The following is a 27,116-nucleotide window of genomic DNA, read 5'->3' as shown; positions in this document are numbered from 1 at the left end:
GAACATTTTTACCATTTGTTACGAGTTTCTGAATTGATTAACGTTGCAACACTTGCTACCAAGCTGACAATATCTAACAGATGTTTCATTATGTTCTCTCATTAATAACTAAAAGACTAAGGATTTTCGGACATATGTTATATGAACTTTTTTTCTTGTTTTGGTATGAGGAATATACACCCAAGATTTGTCAAACTCTTTGTGAAACACCCTGTATAACCTTTCCTACCTAAATCCCAACCCCACCTTCTCGTGGTGCAAACTTTCATGAACAAACGAGGCTCTAGGGACCGAGTCACATAGGTATAACCGTTCCAACATACTGGAGGAAATGTAGTATACAGGCCTGTCTACAAGGCCTAGAAGTAGCAGCCCTACCAATAGACTACTCAGCTTGGTCCTCGAAAGTCCATCTGAGGAAAATCTCAAGTCACATAACTAGTATAGCCGGAATGAAATGCAACATAAAGAGTATAAATGAGATTATTGTATTATAATAACTTACAAATGACACATTTCAGGCACCACTCCATATACTATCAGCTTACTTTAATCATCGACAGAGGAGCTAAATATTAGCAATGCTGCCACTAATTTTCGAATGATCTATGTAGTAGTTTTTTTAAAACAAGTTCAAGATAGGCCTATAACTTTTTTCCACCTCTACAACTTTTCTATATAGAGTTTCTTCAAAAAATTAAAACTCATGGCACACTGTCTATAGCTTTTATATTTTTACTCACCATGTAGAACAGCGCACATAGTTAATGTAAATCACATTCTCTTATTGAATGCTGCAAAGGAAATTAAAATATATTCAAAGTCTAATAATCAATAATTCATCGAATTCCTATGTAAAAGAATTCTGTAATACACAAAGCTCAGAGGAAATTAACAGAGCGATGCATACGGTACAGTATGTCTGGATAAATTTACAAATACAGTGTGACCAAATATATGTTAAACAATGATAATTTCCTACGAGGGTTTTACTGCCTTGCGTGGGTCATAGAATGAAACATATAACGGTTTGAAACCGCATGTTTGTGTCAACTATGTCATTAAGGACATGCAAGGAAATAGGAAACTATATGTTGAGTCTGTTACCAGAGCTAACTTCTAGGACTCTTTAGCCCATGTTATAGATCTAGAAACATGCAGTGTTTTAGAGCCATGAGTACATCATCGTAGACGATAATAAAAATAGAAAACGAACCTATACGTCTGACTCGTTGCAAAAGCTAGTCTCTATGACTGATTCTTTGTTTTTTTTTAATAGTGCTGCAGAGGGAAAAAACGTCCTAAGTTTTAAGCTACTTATCGGTTCCATAAGGGTGAGCCATAAAATGGAGATGTATTTATGCATTCGTTGCCAAAATTTGCTTAAAAGTATCACGAGGTTTTCGATTTATAAGTGTAGAAAGATGCATTTCATGACTACTTATTGACCCGTGAAGGCAATGAAATTAAAATATATTCATTGAATTCGACGTCTAAAATTGGTTTTCGGAACCAGTTTTGGATTTTTGTATTATCATTGTAAAAACGTGTAATGTTTAAGCTATATATATATAGGTTGTTTTACAAAATACTTTACAACTTTAGACGCTTATAGAAATTCATCCACGGTATCTTACAGAACCAGACGGTATTGTGTATCAAGATATGCTCGTAGATTTCCTCATTCCGCAGATTGACGAAGATGAGCAAGATGGGGCACCACCTCACTACGCTTCGAGGTTCGTGAGCTACTTGATCGGCGTTTTCCAGGTCATTGGATTGGTCGTGCAGGACCAGCTGCATGGCCATCTCCCTCACCAGATCTGATCCCCTTCGATTTTTTCCTGTGGGAATTCGTCAAAGATCCAGTGTTTGTTCCTCCTTTACCTGCCCATCTCACTGACCTGAGATATCGAATTAATGCCGCAGTTGCAAAAGTGATCCTGATGTACTGGCTCGTGTGTAGCATGAGATTGACTATAGGATAGATGTCTGCCATATCACAAATGGTAGTCACATCGAACCAAAATAACTGCTTGGTAGAAACTTCATGTATTCTCCTTCAAAATGATACCTTAACCATTTCTGTAAGATATATGAATAAATTTCTATAGGTTTCTAATGTTGTAAATTCCTTTTTGAAACACCCTGCATATATATGCTGTATCGACTCCAACATTAGGGAGTCTAAAAATTTTGCACCCAGTTATAGGGATTTTATGAATTCCCTGCTACTTTTTGGTTATACTTTTACACTAAGTACATAATTATAGGCCTACAGCCTAAATAGCAATTCACGTGTATGTACTCTTAATAATTCATATTAAATTAGATCACATGGAAATGAGGCAATAAGCTCTCTGAAACAAAATGATGGACACAATAAAATTCAAATCCACCGTTCACACCTCTTTCGCTCCTTGTCGGTTTGTTCCGATGGACGTCACAAAGACGAAGAGATTCCTTTTCCACAGAATCGCTGTTCTGAATGTGACAGCTCCGGCTGAACAGGCACGAAATATCGACAGGATCCTGATGGCTGTTCAATGCAGCAGAACCCAAAGAAACGAAAACCGCAGACATCATCTGCCTTTTGTTGAGAAGTTGACATTTCCTGGAAAAGTTTTCTTTAGAAGCGAGATGACTCGCGTGTATCAATATTTCGTCCATTAAGCCTATGTTGAAGAATGACATTTGCCTTGGAGGTATTTCCCTGTTGTTGGCAATCTGATACATCTGACACTGTTTGATGCTGAAAAAAATGGAGACTATCGCTGTGAAAGAATATCTAATTCTTGACATTTTAATGTTTGAAGACAATAATACAACTGCTTGAAGATTTTGGACATGAATTAAGTTATACAGGTCAAAAGATGTACTAATTAAGGTAACTTAAAATTAATCGTTTAGCCGTTATTTTCATACAATTTACAATATTTGCATTACACAGAATCCACATAGCATCAAAAGAACAACATATGATACATATTTAATTTCTTAACATTTTTAGAATTAGTTCTAAACAATTTGCAACATTTGCATCACATGGGGTTTGGTAGCAGCAAAATAACTAAATCTACTTAATAACACTTTTTTGCTTTAATATTTTGAAACTGTTTTACGCAATTTTCAATCTTTGCAACACATGGGATGTAGATAGCTGTACACAGAGTGAACAGTAAGCAATTCATTAATTTCAGGGGGTTGTTCTTTGAGATATTTCAAACCAAAAATGTCAATACAATTTTGATCGTTTTTGTTTTCTTTTAGAGAGGAAAACTCTTTTATATTAAACATTTCATGGCGTGTTTTGGGAAAGTCATTGATTTAATTCCTAATATGCTCAGTCAGTTTAAGGGTGCAGAGTATTTTGATCATAAATGATTGAAAGAATTTTAGTTTTGTCCTTTAAATCCGCAGAAACTGATACGAACAAATGCAACTTTTCATTGTGGAAAGGAATTTTAAAATGTTACATTCGTTCAGGTCAAATTTCTGCACATTTCCTAAAGGACAGAACTAAAATTCTTTCAATCAATTATTATCATAAATTCATAATATACTACTCTCTTAAATTTTTCTGAGCATATTGAAAACACGCTATGAAAATTAATGAAGAGCTTTTTTTTCAAAACTGAACATGTCCAAAAATTACGAAATCGTGTTTTGAAGCGATTATGGTAGATCTGTCTGACATTTAACTAAATGTAAATTTATTTTTCGAAGAAAGTGAATATATCCCATTGAAACAGCATTATGAAAATGGATTTTTGCATCAAAGCTGAACATGTCCATCCAGTTGATTTCTTCCAGACATTTTTTCCCAAAACTGAACATCTCCAGTAATTACTACATTGTTTAATAGACTTTTTAAAGAAAAATTGTACATGTCCATCTTAGTTCTAACAGTTTTCTAAATTTTCTGCTATTTTCAACTGTTCCCAATGAGTGATCAAGGTCATTTTAGAGCATTTGGACCTTCCAACAATGGGCTACAAAAATTTAGTTATTTCAGCAGTCTGCGGCATCGCGTTTCTGCAAATTTCAGTCAGCTTTCATTGCATTGAGAAGTATTGCTCTCATCGAAACTATTACAATGGATGTTTCTGCCGGAGAAACGAGCAGTGGATCAAGAAAGAAGGGAAGATCAAAATATTTGGCAGCACAGAAAAGAAAAAAATGAGAAGTATGGCAATCCTGATCCTCAACTAGTTCAATTAAAACAAAAAACCAAGACCATGCTCGCACAACAGTAAGTCTCTCAGATCCAATGTTCGAGAAACCATGTTAAGTGCATATGACAAAATGAAGTGTAATATGTCTCTCAAAATACACTTTTTACATTCTCATTTGGATTTCTTTCCTCCTAATTTTGGAGCGGTAAGCGACGAGCATGGGGAAAGATTTCATCAAGAAATATCTGAAATGGAGAGGCGATATAAAGAAAGATCACCATCCAGCATGCTTGCAGACTATTTTTGGTTCCTTGCAAAAGAGAGTACCGGATCTAGTTATAAACAGAAGTCCTCCAGAAAATTGTTTTAAATGTAAGTTCAAATTCCGAGATTTTTCCCATTATATGCATGAAATATTCTTATTTTTGTTGTGTTTCAAACTATGTAACATCATTTTTGTATCCAGTACACATTTTTCAAGTATTATGAGAAATTTTGAATCCCTAGTGTGTTGTAATTTTATCAGTAGCAGTGAAAAATTAGAAACAAACAAGTTTTGTCACAAAAAATTCAATTCATTTTCTCCGGAAAATGGTACGTGATGGGGCAATTTGGATTTTAAATTCAGATTTAGGGCACACATATTAGTAATATTCACCTATTTTTATTTCGAAGCAAGACAAAAAGTAAAAATTTGTTGTTCAGTGTTATTTAAAAAACCTGATAACTGAACTCTTACTTAATTTTGTAAAAGAATGTCAATAGAATGTGTTCAATGTGTAAAATCATTAATTAATACGAATTACTATTAAGAATAAATAAGAAATTATATTACGTTCAAATTTTATTTTTAGCAAAACTAAACATAGGCCTATCTATATTTTTATAGCAAAGTTGAACATGTCCAAATATTTTCTTGCAATTACGGGAGTACCGATGATCTCAGTCCTCTTAAATTCATGTAACATATCATGCTCTCTGTATACTTTTACTATGTAAAAAAAAAAAAATCAAAATATTTCTTTGTTTCAGAAGGTACAAGTTTTTTGCTTCTCCTGAAAAATTTAGTCAAGTAGACATGTTCAGTTTTGAAAAAAAAAGCTCTTCAAATATTTAATAGAAAACAATTTTTATCTCAGAAAGGAAGCAAAAAACGAGGAAAATCGTATTAAACTTTTTTGTTTAAAATATCTCAAAGAATAACTCCCTGAAATTAATGGCATTACTTACTGTAGATATGAGTAAAATAATGTTTGGTTAAAAAATAGCTCCACAATAAATTATTTCACTTCTGAAATTTTTTATTGTATCCATATACTTAACCTTCCGACAGGCCAGCCCAATTCCGGCCTCTATAATACTTTTTACGACATAAATAATTTAGGTGCTCGAGAAATTCTCTTCAAATAGTTTAATAATTCACTAACAATAAGAATTAATCTTCGACAGAGGCATAAAGCTGAGGGACGCATCTTGTAAATTTAAAGAACTCTGTCAATGTTAAAAGAGCTCTTGCGGTAGATGCTGTATCGTCGCCCCCAAGCTTCGTGCTTCGTGCAAACAGTTGTCTCTGCAGCTCTGTCCAGACTACAGCGATCTCTGTGCTCGAATCAGGAGATCATAACCTCATCGAGCATTTCTGGCTCCTGATGTTTCAAACTCACAACAGCTCTATCTCCTATCATAGAATCATCAGTGGTGAAGCAATACCACAATCTAGTCTAGTATATACAGTCACGAATCTTGAGTTTATGAGGGTACTAGGAACAATAGACTGTGCAGGTACTATTTTGCATTGTCTGTAATGAGGCGATAGTAGCGATCTTAGTGGTTAGCAACTATCTATGGATGCATATTTACTACGTAATGAGCTTCGTGACTGTATATACTAAACTGTGGCAATACTCTCATAAAATCCTCAGCATGGCTTCGTGAGGGAGTGAAGATAAACTAGCAGGCCCGAGTTGTACGTAAATGAACCCTAACCCCTGATGGACTGCTCCTGGCAAAATAACGACGCTGAATAACCTCTGCAGTGCAAAGCATCGTTAAATAAATTACTGCTCCTATCACTCTTAAGCTGCTTTGACCTTTATTTTTATCCACTTTCGAAGTCCTTCAGTCAGCTGTCACATTACCAAGAAAATGGCGGTTTGCCTATGTTAATCTCCGCCTGTGTAATAAGAATTTACGAAAGTTTAAGTAATAATCTTGTAATAATTGGGAGATAAATTGTATAGCTATAGCTAGGACTAGCTAATTTTTTTAATATTCTGAAAATTCCTGATTATCTTTTCAACCACGTAATACGATACATTCATAATCATACACAATCTTAATTAGCAATATATCTTTAGATTGTTATACACGGAATTGCATTATTCTTATACACGGCATTGTATTTGCAAGATCAATGACAAAACAAAGCTGTTAATAATAATAATAATAAGAATAAGAATAATAGTAATAATAATAATAATAATAATAATAATTTACCTTTTATAAATCAGCATTTTTGTTACTAAACTCAGTTTTATACAAAAATGGGATTTGGAAAGAAACTTTTAGACGAAAAAATCAACCTCTCATTTATTTTCAATCACCAAACTTCAGTATACATGTGACAACATTTTCCTCCTTCATAATTCTTCCCACCTGCACATTTATTTTACTATACCCTCACCTCATCTGAACTGTGCTAACGGTTGCCGTGCTGGTCACCTTATTTGCGGAAGGATTAAGAAAACCCAGACGTAAATAGTCGTGTAGGCTTATTATAGGTGGTATAATTCATTACCTTTCAATACTCTTGCAGTTAATAACTTACAAAACGAATGTGTTTCTTAAGTGAATTATATGTTTATAAGGATTAGGAAAATCCAGTCATCAATGGCCCTATATGCCATTAATGAGAATAGTACAATTCTAGGTTACCATGTCATTGTATTGTCTTTGTTGTCACTGTATTCGGCTTGTTGCCATTGTATTCGTTTTGTCATTGTATTCTCCTTGTGTCATTGTATTCGTCTTATTGTTATTGTAGTCTCCTTGTCATTGTATTCTCCTTGTTGTCATTCTATTCGTATTATTGTTATTGTATTCTCCTTGTTGTCACTGTATTCTCCTTGTTGTCACTGTATTCGGCTTGTTGCCATTGTATTCTTTTTGTCATTGTATTCTCCTTGAGTCATTGTATTCGTCTTATTGTTATTGTGTTCTCCTCGTTGTCACTGTATTCTCCTTGTTGTCACTGTATTCGGCTTGTTGCCATTGTATTCTTTTTGTCATTGTATTCTCCTTGTATCATTGTATTCGTCTTATTGTTATTGTATTCTCCTTGTTGTCACTGTATTCTCCTTGTTGTCACTGTATTCGGCTTGTTGCCATTGTATTCTTTTTGTCATTGTATTCTCCTTGTGTCATTGTATTCGTCTTATTGTTATTGTATTCTCTTTGTTGTCACTGGATTCGGCTTGTTGCCATTGTATTCTTTTTGTCATTGTATTCTCCTTGTGTCTTGTATTCGTCTTATTGTTATTGTATTCTCCTTGTCATTGTATTCGTCTTATTGTTATTGTATTCTCCTTGTTGTCACTGTATTCTCCTTGTTGTCACTGTATTCGGCTTGTTGCCATTGTATTCGTTTTGTCATTGCATTCTCCTTGTGTCATTCTATTCGTCTTATTCTTATTGTATTCTCCTTGTCATTTTATTCTCCTTGTTGTCATTGTATTCGTCTTATTGTTATTGTATTCTCCTTGTTGTCACTGTATTCGGCTTGTTGCCATTGTATTCGTTTTGTCATTGTATTCTCCTTGTGTCATTGTATTCGTCTTATTGTTATTGTATTCTCCTTGTCATTGTATTCTCCTTGTTGTCATTTTATTCGTCTTATTGTTATTGTATTCTCCTTGTTGTCACTGTATTCTCCTTGTTGTCATTGTATTCCCCTTATTATCATTCGATTCTCCTTCTCATTGTATCCCCTTGTTCTTCTTGTATTATCTTTGTTCTCCTTTTATTCACCTTGTTCTTCTTGTATTCACCTTGTTCTCCTTGTATTCACCTTGTTCTCTTTGTATTCACCTTCTTTTTCTTGTATTCAGCTTGTTCTCCTTTTATTCACTTTTTTCTTGTATTCTCCTTGTTCTTGTATTCACCTGGTTCTCTTTGTATTATTCACCTTGTTATCCTTGTATTCACTTTGTTATCCTTGTATTCACCTTGTTCTCCTTGTATTCTCCTTGTTCTTCTTGTATTCTCCTTGTTCTCCTTGTATTCACCTCGTTCTCCTTGTATTTACTTTTTTCTTGTATTCTCCTTGTTCTTGTATTCCTCTTGTTCTCACCTTGTTCTTCTTGTATTCAGCTTGTTCTCCTTTTATTCACTTTTTTCTTGTATTCTCATTGTTCTTGTATTCACCTTGTTCTCTTTGTATTATTCACCTTGTTATCCTTGTATTCACTTTGTTATCCTTGTATTCACCTTGTTCTCCTTGTATTCACCTTGTTCTCCTTGTATTCACCTTGTTCTTGTATTCTCCTTGTTCTCCTTGTATTCACCTCGTTCTCCTTGTATTTACTTTTTTCTTGTATTCTCTTTGTTCTTGTATTCCTCTTGTTCTCACCTTGTTCTTCTTGTATTCACCTTGTTCTCTTTGTATTCTCCTTGTTCTTTTTGTATGCACACTTTGTTCTCCTTGTATTCTCCTTGTTCTTCTTGTATTCACCTTGTTCTCCTTGTATTCACCTTGTTCTCCCTATATTCACCTTGTTTTTCTTATTATTTCCCCTTCTTCTCTTTATACTCCCTTCTGTTCTCCTTGTATTCCCCTTGCTCTCCTTGTATTCCCCTTGCTATGCACCTGTAGACAGGTTATTGCAACTACACGTAATTCTACATTAAGATATGCAGCATCATATCGATTTTTTAACAAGTAGTTCGATTGATGTTTCCTATTTGGTTGTCAAGCAGAAATGCCATGAAGTCATCGGTGAAATATTTTTCCAGTTTCAGATAAAGATAACCCGGCAAGGAATTTGGTTCATTACTCGGAATGCCCTGCAAGGAATTCAATTGTTCATTTGCTTGTCACACCCCGCAAGGAATTATTAGACTTCTCTCAGATGAATACGGAGGTCGGCATGTCTCCGAATCTCTATTCAGATGATAAAGAAAATTCAAATACTCGTATACAGTCTTCCTCGATGGTGTAACAGTTGTAATTCTAGTGGTTGGATCTGAGGCTTGCGGGTTAAATCGCAGCCCAGGATGGTATATTTTGAAGGGTGTTAATTTCTGATCCAACGGCAATCATATGACCGCAAGGCCACCGAGGACGACTGGCGAAGTGTTGAAGACATTTCGCTGTTCTTACATAATCTGCTGTCTAATAAAATGTACAAGTTTTACATCTAAGGAACCTCGAAATTATCCCATATCAGGATTGGATATGTAACAACAACTGTAACAAACATTGGAACAATTCGTGATCACTGCGCGGAAGTATGACCCCAGAGCTGAATGCGAGGTGTGGGGGCGTGGCACGACCCGCTAATAGGATCCGTGACCTTTTGCTCCTCAATTCATCGCAGCATGACGCGGCCAGCAGTTTGTTTATTGCACAGGATGCTGGCCAAGCCTCGGCGTTAAATACGAAACTCGAAACTCTGGCAGAGACCACCAAGAAATTGTTACTTCCTCTGTCATTAAGCCGTTCTTATAAACGAATTTTTCGCACTTTAATTGGAGTCAGTTTATTCTGTTACAGAGGAGTAAATACTAGAAGCTGTGCAGATAACTTACGCATGGTCTTTTCCGCTAACCAAATTCTATTTTTGTCATCGTCATCATCATCATTAGGAGGCGGCTGTTGATGATCTAAAAATCTACTTCAAATGATCATTAAAATTCCCTTAAACTAATGGAAAAATGACATGCAATTAAAAGAAAATGACATTTAAATATTATTCATCGTACTCGCACCACAATTTCTTAAAAATTAGTCCCCTTGTTTCAATGACTGGCTTGCAAATCTCGGAGAGAGGAGGCAACTTCCTGGAATTTAGCTAAGATAAAGAAAAAGAACATGCAACAAAATGAAGATTTTAAGGGGAAACTATAGATTTTAATGAGGGTTTACAATGTGTTTCAATCGAGGTGATCCATGTCAGTGCCTTCATTCTCTATCTCCTCCACCTTCCCCGCTTCACTCTTGTTACCAAATATTCTAGATGAGGGAGTGTTAATAACAAAACAAATTCTGGGCGCAGCGTGCATTCTTGCAATCTTTGTGTTAAAAATACTGTCCACTACAGTAGGCATCCTTTCCGAACCACGACTTTTCCAGGACACGGTAAAAGTTTCCCCCCTTCCAAACATAAATTCTACCCTCGTACCGACAAAAGAACAGTAGCGGTCAAAGCCCTCACTTAAACTAAGCTGTTGTCAAGTATTTTATATTATTTCCGTTGTGTGAAGTGAAGCCTTCAGTGGAATGAGGGATGGACTTTAGAGTCTGTTCCAAACTATAAAACTCAAACTTCACTGTTATTCACTTATTCAGCAAGTAATTACTACTGACCTATTTGGTTAGAAAATGATGTAATAGACATATCTGTAAAGAAGAATGTAAAGTGCATTCTAAATTATCTAAAAGTTCTTCAAAGTATTAAAAATTACCAAAGTGCCGAAAAAAATGACCTATTAGTTCAAAAACGTCAAAAAAAAAACAATATAAGAAATTATTTTTTTACGTTGATATTAACATAGAAAGGATTTCTATATTAATAGGCATCGTTCTAATGTGAAACATAAGAAGGTGTCTTTTCATCAACATCCACCCCCTAATCATCATCATCATCATCATCATCATCATCATCATCATCATATCGTCCTCGCTGATCTAGTGATTATCATGCTGGTTGTTGGATCCGAGGTTTGCGGGTTCGAACTTTACCGACAGTGACTGATTTTAAAGGCAAATAAAATTTCTGTTGTGTTTTACTCCAGGAGGGAAATAAAGTGAAAGAACCTTCTTCCTCACTTCGATTCCTGGAAGTAGACTTGCGGGAGAAAGGGACGGGTGTGGCAACATTATCTGCATGAAAACAAATCCTTGACACTGATGAAATTAAAACATCCGCTCACTGTCACTGCTGTCAGTGCTGCCAAATTATTTAGTTAAATTACACCCAGAACTTCTAACATGTAACCCACTAACATATAACAAGAAAATTAGAAACCTGTTAATGTCTTCAATTTGATTAAATAAATTTATAACCCATGTGTATAAATTAATCAGCCTATATTATATTTGTATTCTATAATTTTGGAATATATATTTTTTCATAAATTGTCCTATTTTATTCATGTACGATATTATTCTCCTCTAAGTTAATATATTATATAATTTCATTGCAGCCATAATTTTAATTTTAGTTCCTATTTTATTTTGTTTTATTTTCTATATTCCTCTTATATTAACATATTATATTATATTATATATGTAGCTGTAATTTTAATTTTAGTTTATATTTTATTTTACTTTATATATTCTCTTATAGGCCTATTAATAATATATCTGAACTGCGACCGAACACGAGCGCTGCTCATTCGGTCCTCAAATTTTGTTAATATTACTGTATTGTTTTTATAATGATTGTATTATTTTATTTCCATTTCTGTTGTAATTATATTCTGTATTCTGTATATTTAAATAAATAACTGTAGCGGAATTTGAACCATGGTGGAAAAGCATGGCGAAAAGTGGAAAACATCAGAAACGTACCAACTTAAAAAAAAACACTTTTTTATTATTTTTTTTCTGTAGAAAAAAAAAACAAACAAAAAATGAGTACATGAACGGAAGAAAAGTTCGGTGCAGAAGAAGATACCAGATGATAGGCAACATTAAGATAAATGCATCACATGCGGAGACTAAGTAGAAGGGGAAAATAGGAAAGATTATAGATTGCTGGGTTTGCAGTGAAAGACCTGCCCTTGAGCAGAAAACTATGAATGAATCAAAGCGCTGTCATATATATGCAAACTGTTTGAGTTGACATTTCGTTAGTTCGACTTCCACAAAGTTCCCACCATCGAGACGTTAATAGTCGTCAAATGAAGCTTCACCATTCATTCTTGGAATTGAAGTACGTTTATTGAGAAGGTATGAATAGAGTTCTACAATAATAGCGTTAAAATGTAACAAGACACGAACTTATCGCTAGAATACGTGCTTTGACAAGGTAAGTTCTACTACTGAGTCTCTGAGATCATACTGCCAAATTATCGCTAGCAGACGATATTAATTTGCAAGAGAGGAGGTCTCAGTGAAGTGTTCAGTTGTTCCTCTATGTGTCAACTGTGTATAGTGAGGATCACGTAAGAATAGTTCCTAAAAGGCTAATTTGGCCGTCTCTTCAGTGTTGCCAACTAAAACCAAATATCACCAAAGAGGGTAAAATCACAATGCTACATACTGAAATAATAATAATAATAATAATAATAATAATAATAATAATATAGTGTTAACAATAACAATGTCTTGCTTATTTACCACATCTCATCTTTATGTTGCGAGGTGTTTCCTAAATGGTTCAATAATGTATTTATGAAATATTATATTTTCCTCTTGGTCTTCTCGCATATTATGTTGGTAATTAGGATTAGTATGATCTAATAATACAATTTATTTTGCCAGGCAACATGAAATTTATTGCTTTCACTAAAGAGATTACAATTCATGAGATTTAACCTAAAAATGTATTTACTTCTATTTTCATCAGTTTGCTTTACTGTAAACCGAAATCATTGCTGCCAACATAACACTTAGAAAATAACTGCCAGTTGTAGTATTTGTCAGTACCCGAAATTCGAAACGAAGTTGGTAAAAGAAATTTCAATCTGAGAGCTAGAAAATCACTATAATCCACTAAAATATTTAGTAATGTCCACACCTGTGGAGTAACGGTCAGCGCGTCTGGCTGCGAAACCAGGTGGCCCGGGTTCGATTCCCGGTCGGGGCAAGTTACCTGGTTGAGGTTTTTTCCGGGGTTTTCCCTCAACCCAATATGACCAAATGCTGGGTAACTTTCGGTGCTGGACCCCGGACTCATTTCACCGGCATTATCACCTTCATCTCATTCAGATGCTAAATAACAGAAGATGTTGATAAAGCGTCGTAAAATAACCTACTAAAAATATATTTAGTAATAATGGAAAAATGGTTAGGTTTCACCCTTAGGCTATTGAGTAAGCTGATCCGGACTATACTTACTATCCATTTAGCCAGCACTCTCCTCTCGAAACAATTTTCCGGTTCAGGAATTGAAGAAAAATTTGTAGGTTTCTTTCGCAGACAAACTATGTTTTTCAAACGGGTACAAAACAAGCTCACCGCCCGATCTTGTCTACACTCACTATAGAGCATTTATTTGTTCGTACCACATTCTTAATCTTCACAAGCATTAAACTCTATCTGCGTATTTTGAAAACAGCTAAATTGACTTACCGATGGCGTCAGGTATCCGCCGGTCCTTGTACAGGTCGCTGAGGAAGAGACTGTTGACGAGCGTGGACTTGCCGAGGCCCGACTCGCCGACCACCATGAGGGTGAAGTCGAAACCCCGCTTCACCGATTTCCGATGGACTTGTTCGGGCAGCGTCGCGAATCCAATGTAGTCCCTGTCTCCCTGGAACAAGCGCCACACACACTCACGAATACAGCAAACAACAGAACCTCTTCAAAGCGGCCACCAGACGTATTGCACAATTACAATCTCATCGTGGAGTGGCCGCTGAATAGAGGTAAAAAGAATAAATGAGCAGAAAACAGAGTAAATTATTATTATTATTATTATTATTATTATTATTATTATTATTATTATTATTATTATTATTAAAAGGAGAGGTCAACAAAAGTACTTCGCTAAAAATTTCATAACTCTCTAAGTTTATGTCTTAGCTTTAAGAAATTGGAATATGATGCATAGAACAACATATGAAACTTGTGTAATTTTTTTATGAAAATTGGACAGGTATTTTGAGCAAGAGTGGCTTAAAGAGTTTCAGCAATTTTAATTTATTCATGTACCATTTTTACAAAAACTAATGAAGATAACGAAATGAAATGTTGGTAGGCCTACTCCTTATTTCATACAGTATATGCATAGTCAAGTAATTTGCTTGTCAGAATTTTTTATGACACTTGAGTTAGCTTACTGTATGATTTTTTTAAATAATTTGCAAAGATTGATTTTTCTCTGCAAAAATAAATTTTGTACTAACATTGAAAACTATATGTTGTGAAAATTTGCTCGACTTTGAAATAAATCGTATACCTACGAAGTTAAGCAAGCGTGCAAAATGATTATTAGAGAAGAAAAATTCGTTCCGGCGCAAGGGAATCGAACTCGGGTCCTTGGTTCTACGTACCAAGTGCTCTAACCACTGAGCTATGCCGAAGTTCAATCCACAGCACCGAATAATCATTGTTAGCATAACATATATATTCTGTAGAACCAAAAATTAATCTTTACGTAGATTCTTCTCCCAGCAGTGCATATTACTGTGAAATCCCGGCCACCAAGTCACTCAGTTGAGTGCGCTCCTTGTATAATGGCAGTTGACTTAATATATGTCAACATAGCCTATATGTTGAACTTGGAGTCAGGCCACAAAGGGAAAAACACTAGAGAGGGATTCGATCTGGTGCTCTGGATTGAACTTCGAAGTAGCTCAGTAGTGAGAGCAGTTGGTACGTAGACCCAAGGACCCGGGTTCGATCCCAGGCGCCGGAGCGAATTTTTTTCCTCTAATAAAATCATTGTTACTATAACAGATATATTCTGTAGGACCAAAAAATAATCTTTACGTAAGCGTGCACAAATTGACCAAAACCCATTAGTCAGTTATTGAGTTACAGTTACATTTTCCCTTTAATGTACCTTTCGGAAAATGAGCTTAGTTTAGGATTATAAACAAGAGTGACGTGGCATCATATCATCTAATAATTATTATTTTGGGGCACTTCCTAATGGAGTTTCAAAATAACATTTTGCCAACTCAATCTTTACACATCAGTAAATAAAATACAACAAAATTTAAAAAAAATTATTTTTTTACCATTTTCGGATAATGAAGAGTAAAATTCAGGCCTATAAAGAAGAGTGACATGGCACCATGACGTTTAATGAGTATATTAGGGCACTTTCTGTTGAAATTTCGAAATTAAATTTTTGCATGAAATATTTAAACAACAGACAATAAAATAAAAATTAAATTAAATAATATAACTTTTAACCTTTTTCATTGACATATCCTCTTAATATAAGTTCAATAATATGACGGCTGAAAGCGTAAAATCGACATCAGTTGACATGGTAACGCGTCTTTCATTTCATTATCTCTTTCACGATCTCTCTTGTAGCCAATGAGCTTGAAATTGCTCTCTAATTTCATCAGTCATCGCTTTCCATGTTACCAATCATCTAGGAGGCGTCGACAGATGACTTTTAGCATTATGTGTACGAATAACAGTAAACGATAATGAAATAGACTACTAGAGAAAAGTTTGGAGCTTGTATAAATCTTGTGAATTTTTTCCTGTGGGGGTATGTTCAAAAGCATTGTTTTTTCGGAGAAAATCCGTAATCTGCCTTAACAGGAAGATAAGATCCCGCCGCGATAGCAACTATCACTGATACGATGTTGCGTACTTGAGAATTTCTACACATTATAAACTAAAAATATGTTAACTTGCTACATTATTTTCCAAATTGAAGCGGTGAGATCAATAACCATTCAAGTCCATTTACACAAGTTTCGAGAAAAATCCAAAAAACTTTTTTTTTTTTAATTTCTTACCTAATTATTATATTTTGCACGTAATATTTCTGGTTGTTTTAGAGATCAAGACAAAGTAGTATACCAACTTTTAAAGTCGTAACACTTGAGAAAAAATATCCAAAATTTAATTTCAAATTTGCAAAAAATGAATGCCCAGAAGTGGACTTGAATGGTTATTGATCTCACAGCTTCAATTGCTTCACTAAAAAGAATTCCGGATATCCTATTCGATGACACTGTACTTCTAGCCCTGGAAAGAAACTTGCAAATTCATGAACTTCCAGGCCCTGCCTAACACTATAATCCACATCGGATGCAACAAGCAGACTCTGGGAGACACTTGTTGCGTCACGTTGTTACACATTTATAGCGTCGTTCGGACATGAGGGGGTCCTAGAAAACAAAAGAAAGAGAGCCTCATAGGTTATAGAGTTTGGTGTTTCGACTTTTTGCACAGTTTTACAGCTAGGCGGGAACTGAAGCACACTGAGAGGTGATAAACAGTCCCAGAGGCTTGCTCAGGCCTCTGAAAGCTCCCCAGCCAGGCGCCCGCACTTGACTTTTGCGCTTTTATCTCGAGTACCACATCCAGGGCAGTTACCCAGGTTGCCTTTATCGTATGCACACGGACGTCGAAATAACCGCTAATTCTTGTAGTAACAGTAACAAGGTCATGGAAGTGGAATGGAATAAAATGGATGGATGGATGGATGGATGGATGGATTAATTAATTAATTAATGAAAAGTTAATATTTGAGGAGAAAAATTCGCTCGGGCGCCGGGGATCGAACCCGCGTCCTTGGTTCTACGTACCAAGCGCTCTGACCACTGAGCTACGCCGAATTCAATCCACATCACCGGACCGAACTCTCCTCCTTCAATGTTTCCCTTTTGGCCAGACTTCGGCGTAGCTCAGTGGTCAGAGCGCTTAGTACGTAGAACCGGGTTCGATCCCCGGCGCCGGAGCGAACTTTTTTCCTCAAATATTAATTGTCAATATTACAGACATTATTCTGTAGGACAAATTAAATCTTTAATAATGAAAAGTTGCTGGGTAACTTTCTGCGCTGGAACCTGGACTCATTTCGCTGGCATTATCATCTTCATTTCAATGAGACGCTGGCAGTTCGTAAAGCATCGTAAAATAAACCAATTAAAATTAATAAAAAGCATCGACCATATCGCATTTACTAAAACAGACTATAAGATTTCATCACATTCTTGTTCAGATTGGAAGAATTAATATTTATCGCTTTTACTAACGAAGAACAGTTTTCCTTGTACGTGAAAATTTTTGTGTACGAGTGAATGGATGGAGAATCAGTCCTATTCCGAGGCTTATTTTGAGGTTTTGTAACAAGCTGTTCTTTACGGTGATGAGTTGTTAGCCTTTCGCCCAACCCCCAAGCTGGAGGACCACCCCTCATCGGCTGTCCGCGACTGCTTATTCAATATATTCACAGCTACCTCCATATCTGGGGGTCGTCTCCTCGATCCGCAACCTGAGGACGCGCCATGCCGTAGATTTGAGATTTCAATGCTAAAGTAGGATGGGAGGATATTTTTAAACAGACTATTGGAAAAGAGAGCCTACACGTAACTAGTAATGATAATGGAGTTAGGTTAGTCTACTTTGGCACATCAAAAATTTAATTTTCAAAAGTACAACATTCCCCCATAAGGATATACATAAATATACTTGGACTTCTCCAGATGGATTGACACATAACCAGATAGATCACATCTTGATAGATAAAAGAAGACATACTAGTATAGTAGATATTCGAAACTTCAGGGGGGCAGACTGTAATCCTGACTAACTTATTATTTGGTAATTGGAGATAATTACACTTAGAGATTTATATAAGGACATAAAGGAATTTAAGAATGGATAACCCTTAAAAGCCAGTAAGTAAGTGAATATATGGATGAATGAATGGAATGCATACAAATGAATGCAATGAATGGCATGCATACAAATGAATGAATGACTGAATGACTGAATGAATGAATGAATGAATGAATGAATGAATGAATGAATGAATGAATGAATGAATGAATGAGTGGAATAGTTATTAATTAGTTAGTGAAAAGTTGCTGGATAACTTTCGGCGCTGGAACCTGAACTCATTTCGCTGGCATTATCACCTTCATTTCACTCAGACGCTAGCAGTTGATAAAGCGTTCCACTTTGTTGCAGTTGTATATTTCTCCGTAAAATAAGGAATTTTGGGGATATAAATGGATTTTTTTCCCCTAAATGTTATATAAATCAAACTCTTTTTATAGGCTATAAAATATATTAAAATATGCTTATAAAATTGTGATAGCATTATGTTATAGTCATTATAATATGAAATAAGTAACAGTACGATAGTATAAAATACTATAAGTTATAACACATGTACTTCATAAAATTATCATTGAATTGATTAGCTATACTGTGTTAGTTGTCACCTCTTCAAAAAAAGGTACCTGGGATTCTCTTTTAGGATAGTAGATGAAAAAGACTAGAAGTATAAACGATAGTAAAGTATATATAAAAACAAAGTAACTATAAAATTCTTACAATTAGTAGGAATAGGCCTACATGATTCAATAACAATAAAAGTGGGAGTACAGTCTATTAACGGAAATGACTGAATAACCAGTAGTAATGGTAGTAATAATAAAAGTTACGAATTATTTATGTTCTCATTGCAATTTAATTTGCAGAGAAATGGCGGTCAGTGCACTCATCTGTAAATACTAATAGCGTACCTGCAACCAGATTATAAAAGTCTCAAACACAAACATGCAGAACAACCACAAACATTAAAACTGTCTTCAGCTTAGCTCGGACGATATAAATGGCGTTTGTCTAGGTTGTTGGCTTCCCTGGTGTGTGCAGCTAACCCCATCTCCGTTTTTGCACTTCGTCATTTCTCCGATTTTCTTGGGTCGTTAAACTTTCACACAATCAGTCGTTAATCTCTTAACGGTGTAACGACTCGTAAACGCTAGTAATAGATGGGTTTGCTCACACCCTTGCAGAAAGAGGTTAACTAATGCCCCGACCGCATTGTCCCACCGCTCTGCCAGGGGTCTAATATAACTTAAGTCTATATCATTTACGGTTTTGGCATCAACTTGTACCTCTTAAAATCTGCGGCCTCAAAAGGCAAATAATGAGTCTTACTTTTCTGTCATTTTCTCCGTTGACGTGAGAGATCTCTGCTGTCCGTCGAGATATCACAGAGATTTCTACTAATGTTGCCAACGCATCAGAAACGAGGGAAAATATTTTTAAGTGGTGGAAAAATTGAAAAATTCTGCAAAATCTTAGACTTTTGTTATTTTCTTCTTCTTCTTCTTCTTCTTCTTCTTCTTCTGCCCCATTTTGCCGTTAGGCGTTGGGTTCACCTCGCTCCGTCCAGACTCTCCAGGATTCCCGGTCCCTGCTCATTTTCTCCATATCTGCCAATGTCTTGCCTCTCTTTCTCCCTATTCTTACCACTGCATCTTCCCAATTTATCCTTGGCCGTCCCCTACCTCTTCTTCGCTCCACTCTCATTTCCATTACTTGCTTAACCTTCCTTTCTTCCATCATCCTGTTTGCATGTCCAAACCATTTTAGTTGTTTTTTTTTCTATTTTATTTATTAATGGTTTGTCCTGTTTTGCATCTTCTCTTATTTGTTCGTTCCTGATCCTATCTTTCTTAGTCTTTCCCATCATTCTTCTTAAATATTTCATTTCGACTTGTTATTTTCTCATTGTATTAAATAAAAAAGATAAAATACTGCGATACCGAAAAAATATAGATTTCTAGATTATTGTGGAAATATATGCTTTCACCATCACTGTCGAAAAAGAGGTTTTGAACATGCTGTCTGTCTCTAAATTATTCGACCGCTCAATTTATTCGGAAATGATTAACGCGTAATGTAATAATTTTATTTTAAAAATGATACGCCTTTGAAATGAAAGTACACTATCCATTCCCAGATCTCTACAGTAGGCTACGGCATGTTTAAGATAATTTAACTATTATACGCAAAATTCCAATTATTGCAGGTCCCTATCACCACGGAATGGCACGACCTCAGGCTGCGGATAAAGGAAACGACCTCCAGATATGGAGGGTAGCTGCGAATTTATTGAACAAGCAGTCGCGGACAGCCGATAGGAGGTGGTCTTCCAGCTTGGGGGTTGAGCGAAGGACTAACAACCCATCACAGTAAAATAGAGTTTGTTATGAAACTCCAACATAAGCTTGGACTTCTCTCCCGTTCACTATTCCTTCCAGTGCATCCTTCAGTAGGCAGTTTCTTCTCAGCTAGTGACCAAACCAATTTCTTTTTCTCTTCCTGATCAGTTTCGGCATCATTCTTTCTTCACTCTATCTCTTTCCAACACATCTTCATTTATTATTCTGTCTGTCCATTTCACACCCTTCATTCTTCTTCATATCCACATTTAAAATGCTTCTAGCCGCTTCTCTTCACTTCGTCGTAGCGTCCATGTTTCTGCTCCAAAGTTTTAGTATTCACATTTTTCCACAAATCAAAAAGCCCTAATTTAAATGGTGATCATATGCACTACTGACAACATAAAAATATGAAATTACTCTGAAAATGAAATGAAATACCCACTAAGATAATATAGTATGCAATGACTGTTTTCCCGCCCAATTTCAGATTATAACAAAACTTTAAAATCAATAATGGAGTTTTGATCCTATTTCCCCCACTGATCGACATTCTCCCCAATTTAACGATAATTAAAGGGCGTGCGTTTATAATACCTAAATCGGGTCTAGGAGAAATCATTTTCTACAATATTACAGGGATTTAAAAGTCATGATATGCTCGGATAGATAGTTTCTTTAACACCAATTCTTGGCAGTTATTCGGGAAATAAAAACTTCTTTTCTGCATTACACATTGATGCTGAATAAAGTGTCATAACAGTGGATGTGAAAGGAAAGAAAGGCATGTCAAACATTCAGAGTTAATCACACTTACTGATACGCCAACAATGCTACTTAAAGAAATTAATGTATATTTTTATGTATCAGATAAGCTCTCTTATCACGGAGAAGGTAATTACAGTATGTAAAGCGTTCCATATTTTTAGGACTGTTTACAGCTATGACAAGCTATGATTATGATTAAAACCTAAGTAAAGCTATATGAATGTCATTTCTAAAACGTTACTTCTAAAAATTTACTACTATTTGGATAATATTCTCCTTCATGAAATAAAAATGTACAGTAATATCAAAAGAAGTTAGACTTGTAACTTGTAAATCATTAGTCCACACTTCACTTCAGTTACATCTCCAATACAGTAAGCATATCTCGTGAGACGGAAGGACATGTTTCTTCGAGCGCGTGAAGTTTGTATGTTAGGTATCGAAGTTTATATCGCTATTCGAAGAGAATTATTAAAATATACACGGGCCGAAAACGTCTTTGATGTAGACGTCACGGACTTCTGGAATCTGAACACGTTTATCCAAGAGTTTGCTTTTACGCTTGTGTAACAACAAGAGAACGGTTCAAGTTTATGGTCGGCAGTTGACACTGGCTCTGTGTATCGAATATTGATGCCACGACGAAGGCCGCTTGCTCCAGACTTGTCGGTACATTGTTGCGTTATCAACGAGAATAATATTGCTGCATTCTGAATGAACAAACACAGGATTAGTATCTGGGAAAGAGTTATATTTAGGTAATTGCTCTGAACACATGTAACAGATTGATAAGCTTAATGCACTTTCAACACAACTTTTAACATTTTCACTATTTAGCGATTGCAAAAGAAGTCACGTTATAACCCTGATGGAACTGCATAGAATAATAGCTTGCAGCTGTACTTTAATCTAGCAGTCGTTACCAAAAAATTCATTTTCGACAGTGAAGATCCTAGTGGCTGTTCTCTTTTAAATGTTGCCATTTTATAACATGGGAATGGACAATCTGATACAAATGTGATCAGGGGTAACTGTTACACATGTTCCGGTTAACCTAAAATAACATGCAGTATTCCAAACAACAGTTCTGAAGTAAAAATGTAACCTATTCAGTTAGCGCGTCTGGCCGCGAAATCAGGTGGCCCTGGTTCGATCGGGCCATGTTACCTAGTTGAGGTTTTTTCCGGGGTTTTCCCTCAACCCAATATGAGCAAATGCTGGGTAACTTTCTTTGTTGGACCCCGGTCTCAATTCACCGGCATTATCACCTTCATCTCATTCAGACGCTAAATAACCTAAGGTGTTGATAAAGCGTCGTAAAATAAACAACTAAAATAAAAAATAAAAAAGTAACCTACTCAGTGCTGGATTTAGGCTTAGGCAACCTAGGCAGTTTCCTAGCAGGGCGGTAATTTCCAGGGGGCGGCATTTTCTCTCTCTCTCTCTCTTTTCTTTCCTATTTTCATTTTCATTTTACAGTGAAATTTGTTTTTAAAACACTTGTTGGTAAATCTTTTCTCTAGTTTGTTCTTGAACACCTTGTGGAATCGGATATTGTTTTTATTGCATTGTCGCGGTCGCGGCGAGAGTAAAAGGAAAGTGTGCAGCTGTATATATTATAGTGCCGTTTTGGTATCCTGTTATACTATGAAACTGCTTAAATTTAACTGTTTGTATAAACAAGAATGCATTGTTGAAAACAAAATTGGATGTATGTTTATTATATCGCTATAAATAGTAACCAAAACTCTGAGTTACATCTCCAAGATAATAATATCGCCAACAATACTATTTAATCTCTTTCCAGCATGTGCACTATATAATTCGATATGAAAGATTTATTCCGTAAAGAGTTGGAGTTACTATTTTTAAATTTACTTTATACTTCCTAACGAAGTAAGAAATACTCTTAGCAATTACACCACCAACAAAACCAGTGTTTAAAAATAAACACAGCCTGCCTTTCACAAATCAATTTTCTTTCAACAATGAATAAGTTTGAATATGTTTCTTTTCATCGAATCTAATGTACTTCGTCAGATCGGCTTGATGACACCATCGGTGCTTTTCTGTGAAGAAAGTACGAAGGAAATCTTTATACTTCACAAGTAAGATGCATTTTTTTATTCCAATAATCTATCTTTTTTCTGAATTGTAACAGTTCCTTTAAAACTAATTTAAACTAAACATGATCTATATAATCGCTGCTCATAAACTGTTTGTGGGAGTTGGGGGGCGACAAATTTTAGCACTGTCTAGGGGCGGCACAACACTTAAATCCGGCCCTGAACATAATATGTTACATTATGGTTCTGTGAGTTGCAGTTGTTACTTAGAAACAATTTCTAGGATGCTGAATGCTGAAACATACTGTAATGGAAAGTAAGAACTGATGTCGGTAATTATAATTGAAGAGTCCAATGCAAGAATGATGGATGTCACTTTCTTGTCGAAAATGAACCAAGACTGTTAATGCATAGCTTAAGACATATAGAATGTGCATACAGAGTTACGTGGCATTAACACTGATAGTCATTGTCCAGTAATGATCGGAAAATCACAGTTAAGTTTTGAGCGCTAAACATTTCAAACTTTCAATTGCTTCTCCAGCAAAATGTATTCCAAATGACATGCATCATTCTTGCAGTAGACTCTTCAATTTTCTGCTATGAAAAAGTATTAATATAGCCTACTGTCAAGAAGTAGAGATACTGTATATCTTTCTTCTCTAATATCATGTTGTCTAGCCTAAAACACACAAAAAATTATTACTGTTCTAATGTAGCCTTGTGTGAAATATCTGCCATCTGACCTCATAAAGGAACTGAACAACAGAATTTCCCCGAGCCGCTATCATAAATAACGTTAATGTCCATGTCGGCATGTCACTGTCATTAATATATTCTGTGTTAACGGACGAGTCGGAGTCTGAAAGCTCTGTTGTAAAAACGAAATGGTTTACAAAATCCTCCACCAAACCATCCTTTGCTAAAAGTGGGTTTGTCCACATCTTTCTACCCTTAAAAGCCATTAGGCCTATTTTCGTTGTTTTTTTGTTTTTTTGCTGAAATTTCTAATTATAATTTGTTTGCTATTAGATTTAGGTAGTGAATAAAGTACTGCAATATTCATCTTCAAGATTGCCAAAAATGACTTGATCATCTGCATAATATAACAGAGTATATCCGCCCTGTTACTCTCGTTTGCAGACTTTCTAATTATTATTATTATTATTATTATTATTATTATTATTATTATTATTATTATTATTATTATTATTATTATTATTTACTGGCTTTTAAGAAACCCGGAGGTTAGTTGCCGCCCTCACATAAGCCCGCCATTGAACCCTATCCTGAGCAAGATTAATCCAGTCTCTACCATCATATCCCACCTCCCTCAAATCCATTTTAATATTATCCTCCCATCTACGTCTCGGCCTTCCTAAAGGTCTTTTTCCCTCCGGCCTCCCAACGAACACTCTATATGCATTTCTGGATTCGCCCATACGTGCTACATGCCCTGCCCATCTCAAACGTCTGCATTTTATATTCCTAATTATGTCAGGTGAAGAATACAATGCGTGCAGTTCTGTGTTGTGTAACTTTCTCCATTCTCCTGTAACTTCATTCCTCTTAGCCCTAAATATTTTCCTAAGTACCATATTCTCAAACACCCTTAACCTATGTTCCTCTCTCAAAGTGAGAGTCCATGTTTTACAACCATAAAGAACAACCGGTAATATAACTGTTTTATAAATTCTAACTTTCAGATTTTTTGACAGCAGACTAGATGATAAAAGTTTCTCAACGGAATAATAACAGGCATTTCCCATATTTATTCTGTGTTTAATTTCCTCCCGAGTATCATTTATATTTGTTACTGTTGCTCCCAGGTATTTGAATATTTCCACCTCTTTAAAGGATAAATTTCCAATTTTTATATTTCCATTTCGTACAATATTCTCGTCACGAGACATAATCATATACTTTGTGTTTTCGGGATTTACTTCTAAACCTATCTCTTTACTTGCTTCAAGTAAAATTCCCATATTTTCCCTAATCGTTTGTGGTTTTTCTCCTAACATATTCGTCATCCGCATAGACAAGCAATTATTATTATTTTCATTTTCATTATTATTATTATTATTATTATTATTATTATTATTATTATTATTATTATTATTATTATTATTATGGTATTATTGTGTATATCTGTGTAAGCCACCTGTAATTGGAAGCCTGCTTCTGTTGGTGGTGGATTTAAATAAATTAATTAATCATCATCATCATCATCATCAACATAACTATTATAGTTAGTTCACACCTGTGGAGTAACGGCTAGCGCGTCTGGCCGTGAAACCAGGTGGCCCGGGTTCGATTTCCGGTCGGGACAAATTACCTGGTTGATCCAGTATGAGCAAATGTTGGGGAACTTTCGGTGCTGGACCCCGGACTCATTTCACCGGTATTAACACTTTCATCTCATTCAGATGCTAAATAACCTAAGATGTTGACAAAGCGTCGACAAATAACCTACACACACACACACATATATATACACATTATATATTATAGTTAACTTCATGTATTGATATTTTACTTTAAATGCAATTCGACGCGTTGGGTAGAAGCAGAACATTCCTAAGGGAAACGCACACACGTTCGTGATAATTTGAGCTGGTTGTCATAGCAACATATGGAATGTAAACAGGTGTCATAACAAGATCGTGTATCAGATATCAGCTACACGCAGTGCTGGCAATGTCGCCCAGGTGCGCCCTGACGGACGCGTTCCTCGATTATTTACACGCTGTCGTCAGATAAGCAAGTTTTTAAAAGACTCATTCATCCTGCGGAGACGGGAAGTTCAGATTTCAGGCCGCGCTTTGAACTACCTCAACACCCAGACTGATACAGATACGACCGTCACATTCCGATCCAAATCCCCCACTATTGCCATGTGGCATCGTTTCCAGTTATAATTCCATCTGGTCCAAGGTTGATTCTGTCTCGGATTTAGTTCTTCGTACTTTTATCCTAAAACAGTTATCTTCTATTTGTAAGTGACAAAGAAATAGTACCAATGAAATGTTCTTAAGAACCTCCTCCACGAGTACAAATTCAATTGCATGTAATGTCCAGTTGTGCAAGAAAAGTTGAGTTGCCCAATGTAAACAACTGTGCAACTTGAAAAATTGCAGAATGCTACTCGCATCTTGCGTAAATTTTAAGTTGCATAAGTAGCATCTTGTATATACATAGTAGAAAGGATGAATTGCGCCATTTGGAAGTGACTTGAAAATTTTACATATTTTTTGTTGCACAACTTCATCTCATTGCGCTTGCATACTACACAAGTGTTTGGTGAATGGAAGGAGTCTGATCAAGTCTTGTATTGTGATTGTTACATCTATGTATGATATTTTCAGTATTACAAACAATTAATATATTATTTCATAGTTATATATGACAGAGAAAGCAAAATGGACGCTACATATCACAAAAACGCTGACGCTGATATTTTTTGTAGTCGAAAAATATGTTATGGAAAGTTGAGTCAGCGAACTACCTCAATAAATAAAAATGGAAAATGCTATTAACAAAATTCTGTGGCAGGGAGGAAAAAGGTCTTCAGTCAATTTTTTGTGAAAATGAGATTTTTATATATTCCGAAAGCGGAAACAATTCTCTACAATCTGGTAAAACGGCCAAAGTCAAATAAGACTCCTGTTACCAAATATCCTAAGTACTTTTTGAATCGAGCACACACAGAATAAAGGGCTTAAGAATATTTAATATTTTATTCCTTACAAACCATCACATGTTTACTTTCCATGCTTCCCTATTAAAAAGGTCTAACTTGTATTTTAGCCATTTTATCACATACTGATGCCCTTTCCTTTTAAAACTTTAAGAACCAGGGTAAACAGTCCTATAATTATTTAAGACCCATTTTGCATTTCTAATAATTTACATTTCTCATTTATTTTGACATGAAAAAGGTCATATGTTTAATAGTCTCTTCTACTCAGTTTGGTTTCTAGTCTTAAAAGGGCTTAAATGCGGCTATTTTTGGAAATAATCAAGAAAATTGTTAAATGAGCAACATTGCCTATTTTAGAAGAAATATAAA

General features: G+C 35.5%; 1 protein-coding gene across 9 annotated transcripts in view; it reads right to left on the bottom strand.

Moving 5' to 3' along the window:
• The window catches only part of Septin4 (septin 4), a 166,789-nt gene that overhangs the window by 42,595 nt on the left and 97,078 nt on the right, over positions 1 to 27,116 (bottom strand). For 6 of the 9 annotated variants that reach the window (XM_069847061.1, XM_069847062.1, XM_069847057.1 and 3 more), the window contains exon 2: positions 13,690 to 13,866. In XM_069847061.1, coding sequence (XP_069703162.1) covers positions 13,690 to 13,866 — 177 coding nt within the window. Of the gene's footprint in view, positions 1 to 13,689; positions 13,871 to 27,116 lie in introns of all 9 variants that reach the window. The other 3 variants (XM_069847063.1, XM_069847064.1, XM_069847060.1) reach the window with 1 other exon arrangement.

This window comes from Periplaneta americana, chromosome 15 (assembly GCF_040183065.1).
Source record: "Periplaneta americana isolate PAMFEO1 chromosome 15, P.americana_PAMFEO1_priV1, whole genome shotgun sequence".
NCBI lineage: Eukaryota > Metazoa > Arthropoda > Insecta > Blattodea > Blattidae > Periplaneta > Periplaneta americana.
Note: the sequence above shows the minus strand (reverse complement) of the source record. Positions and strands in the feature narration are given on the sequence as shown.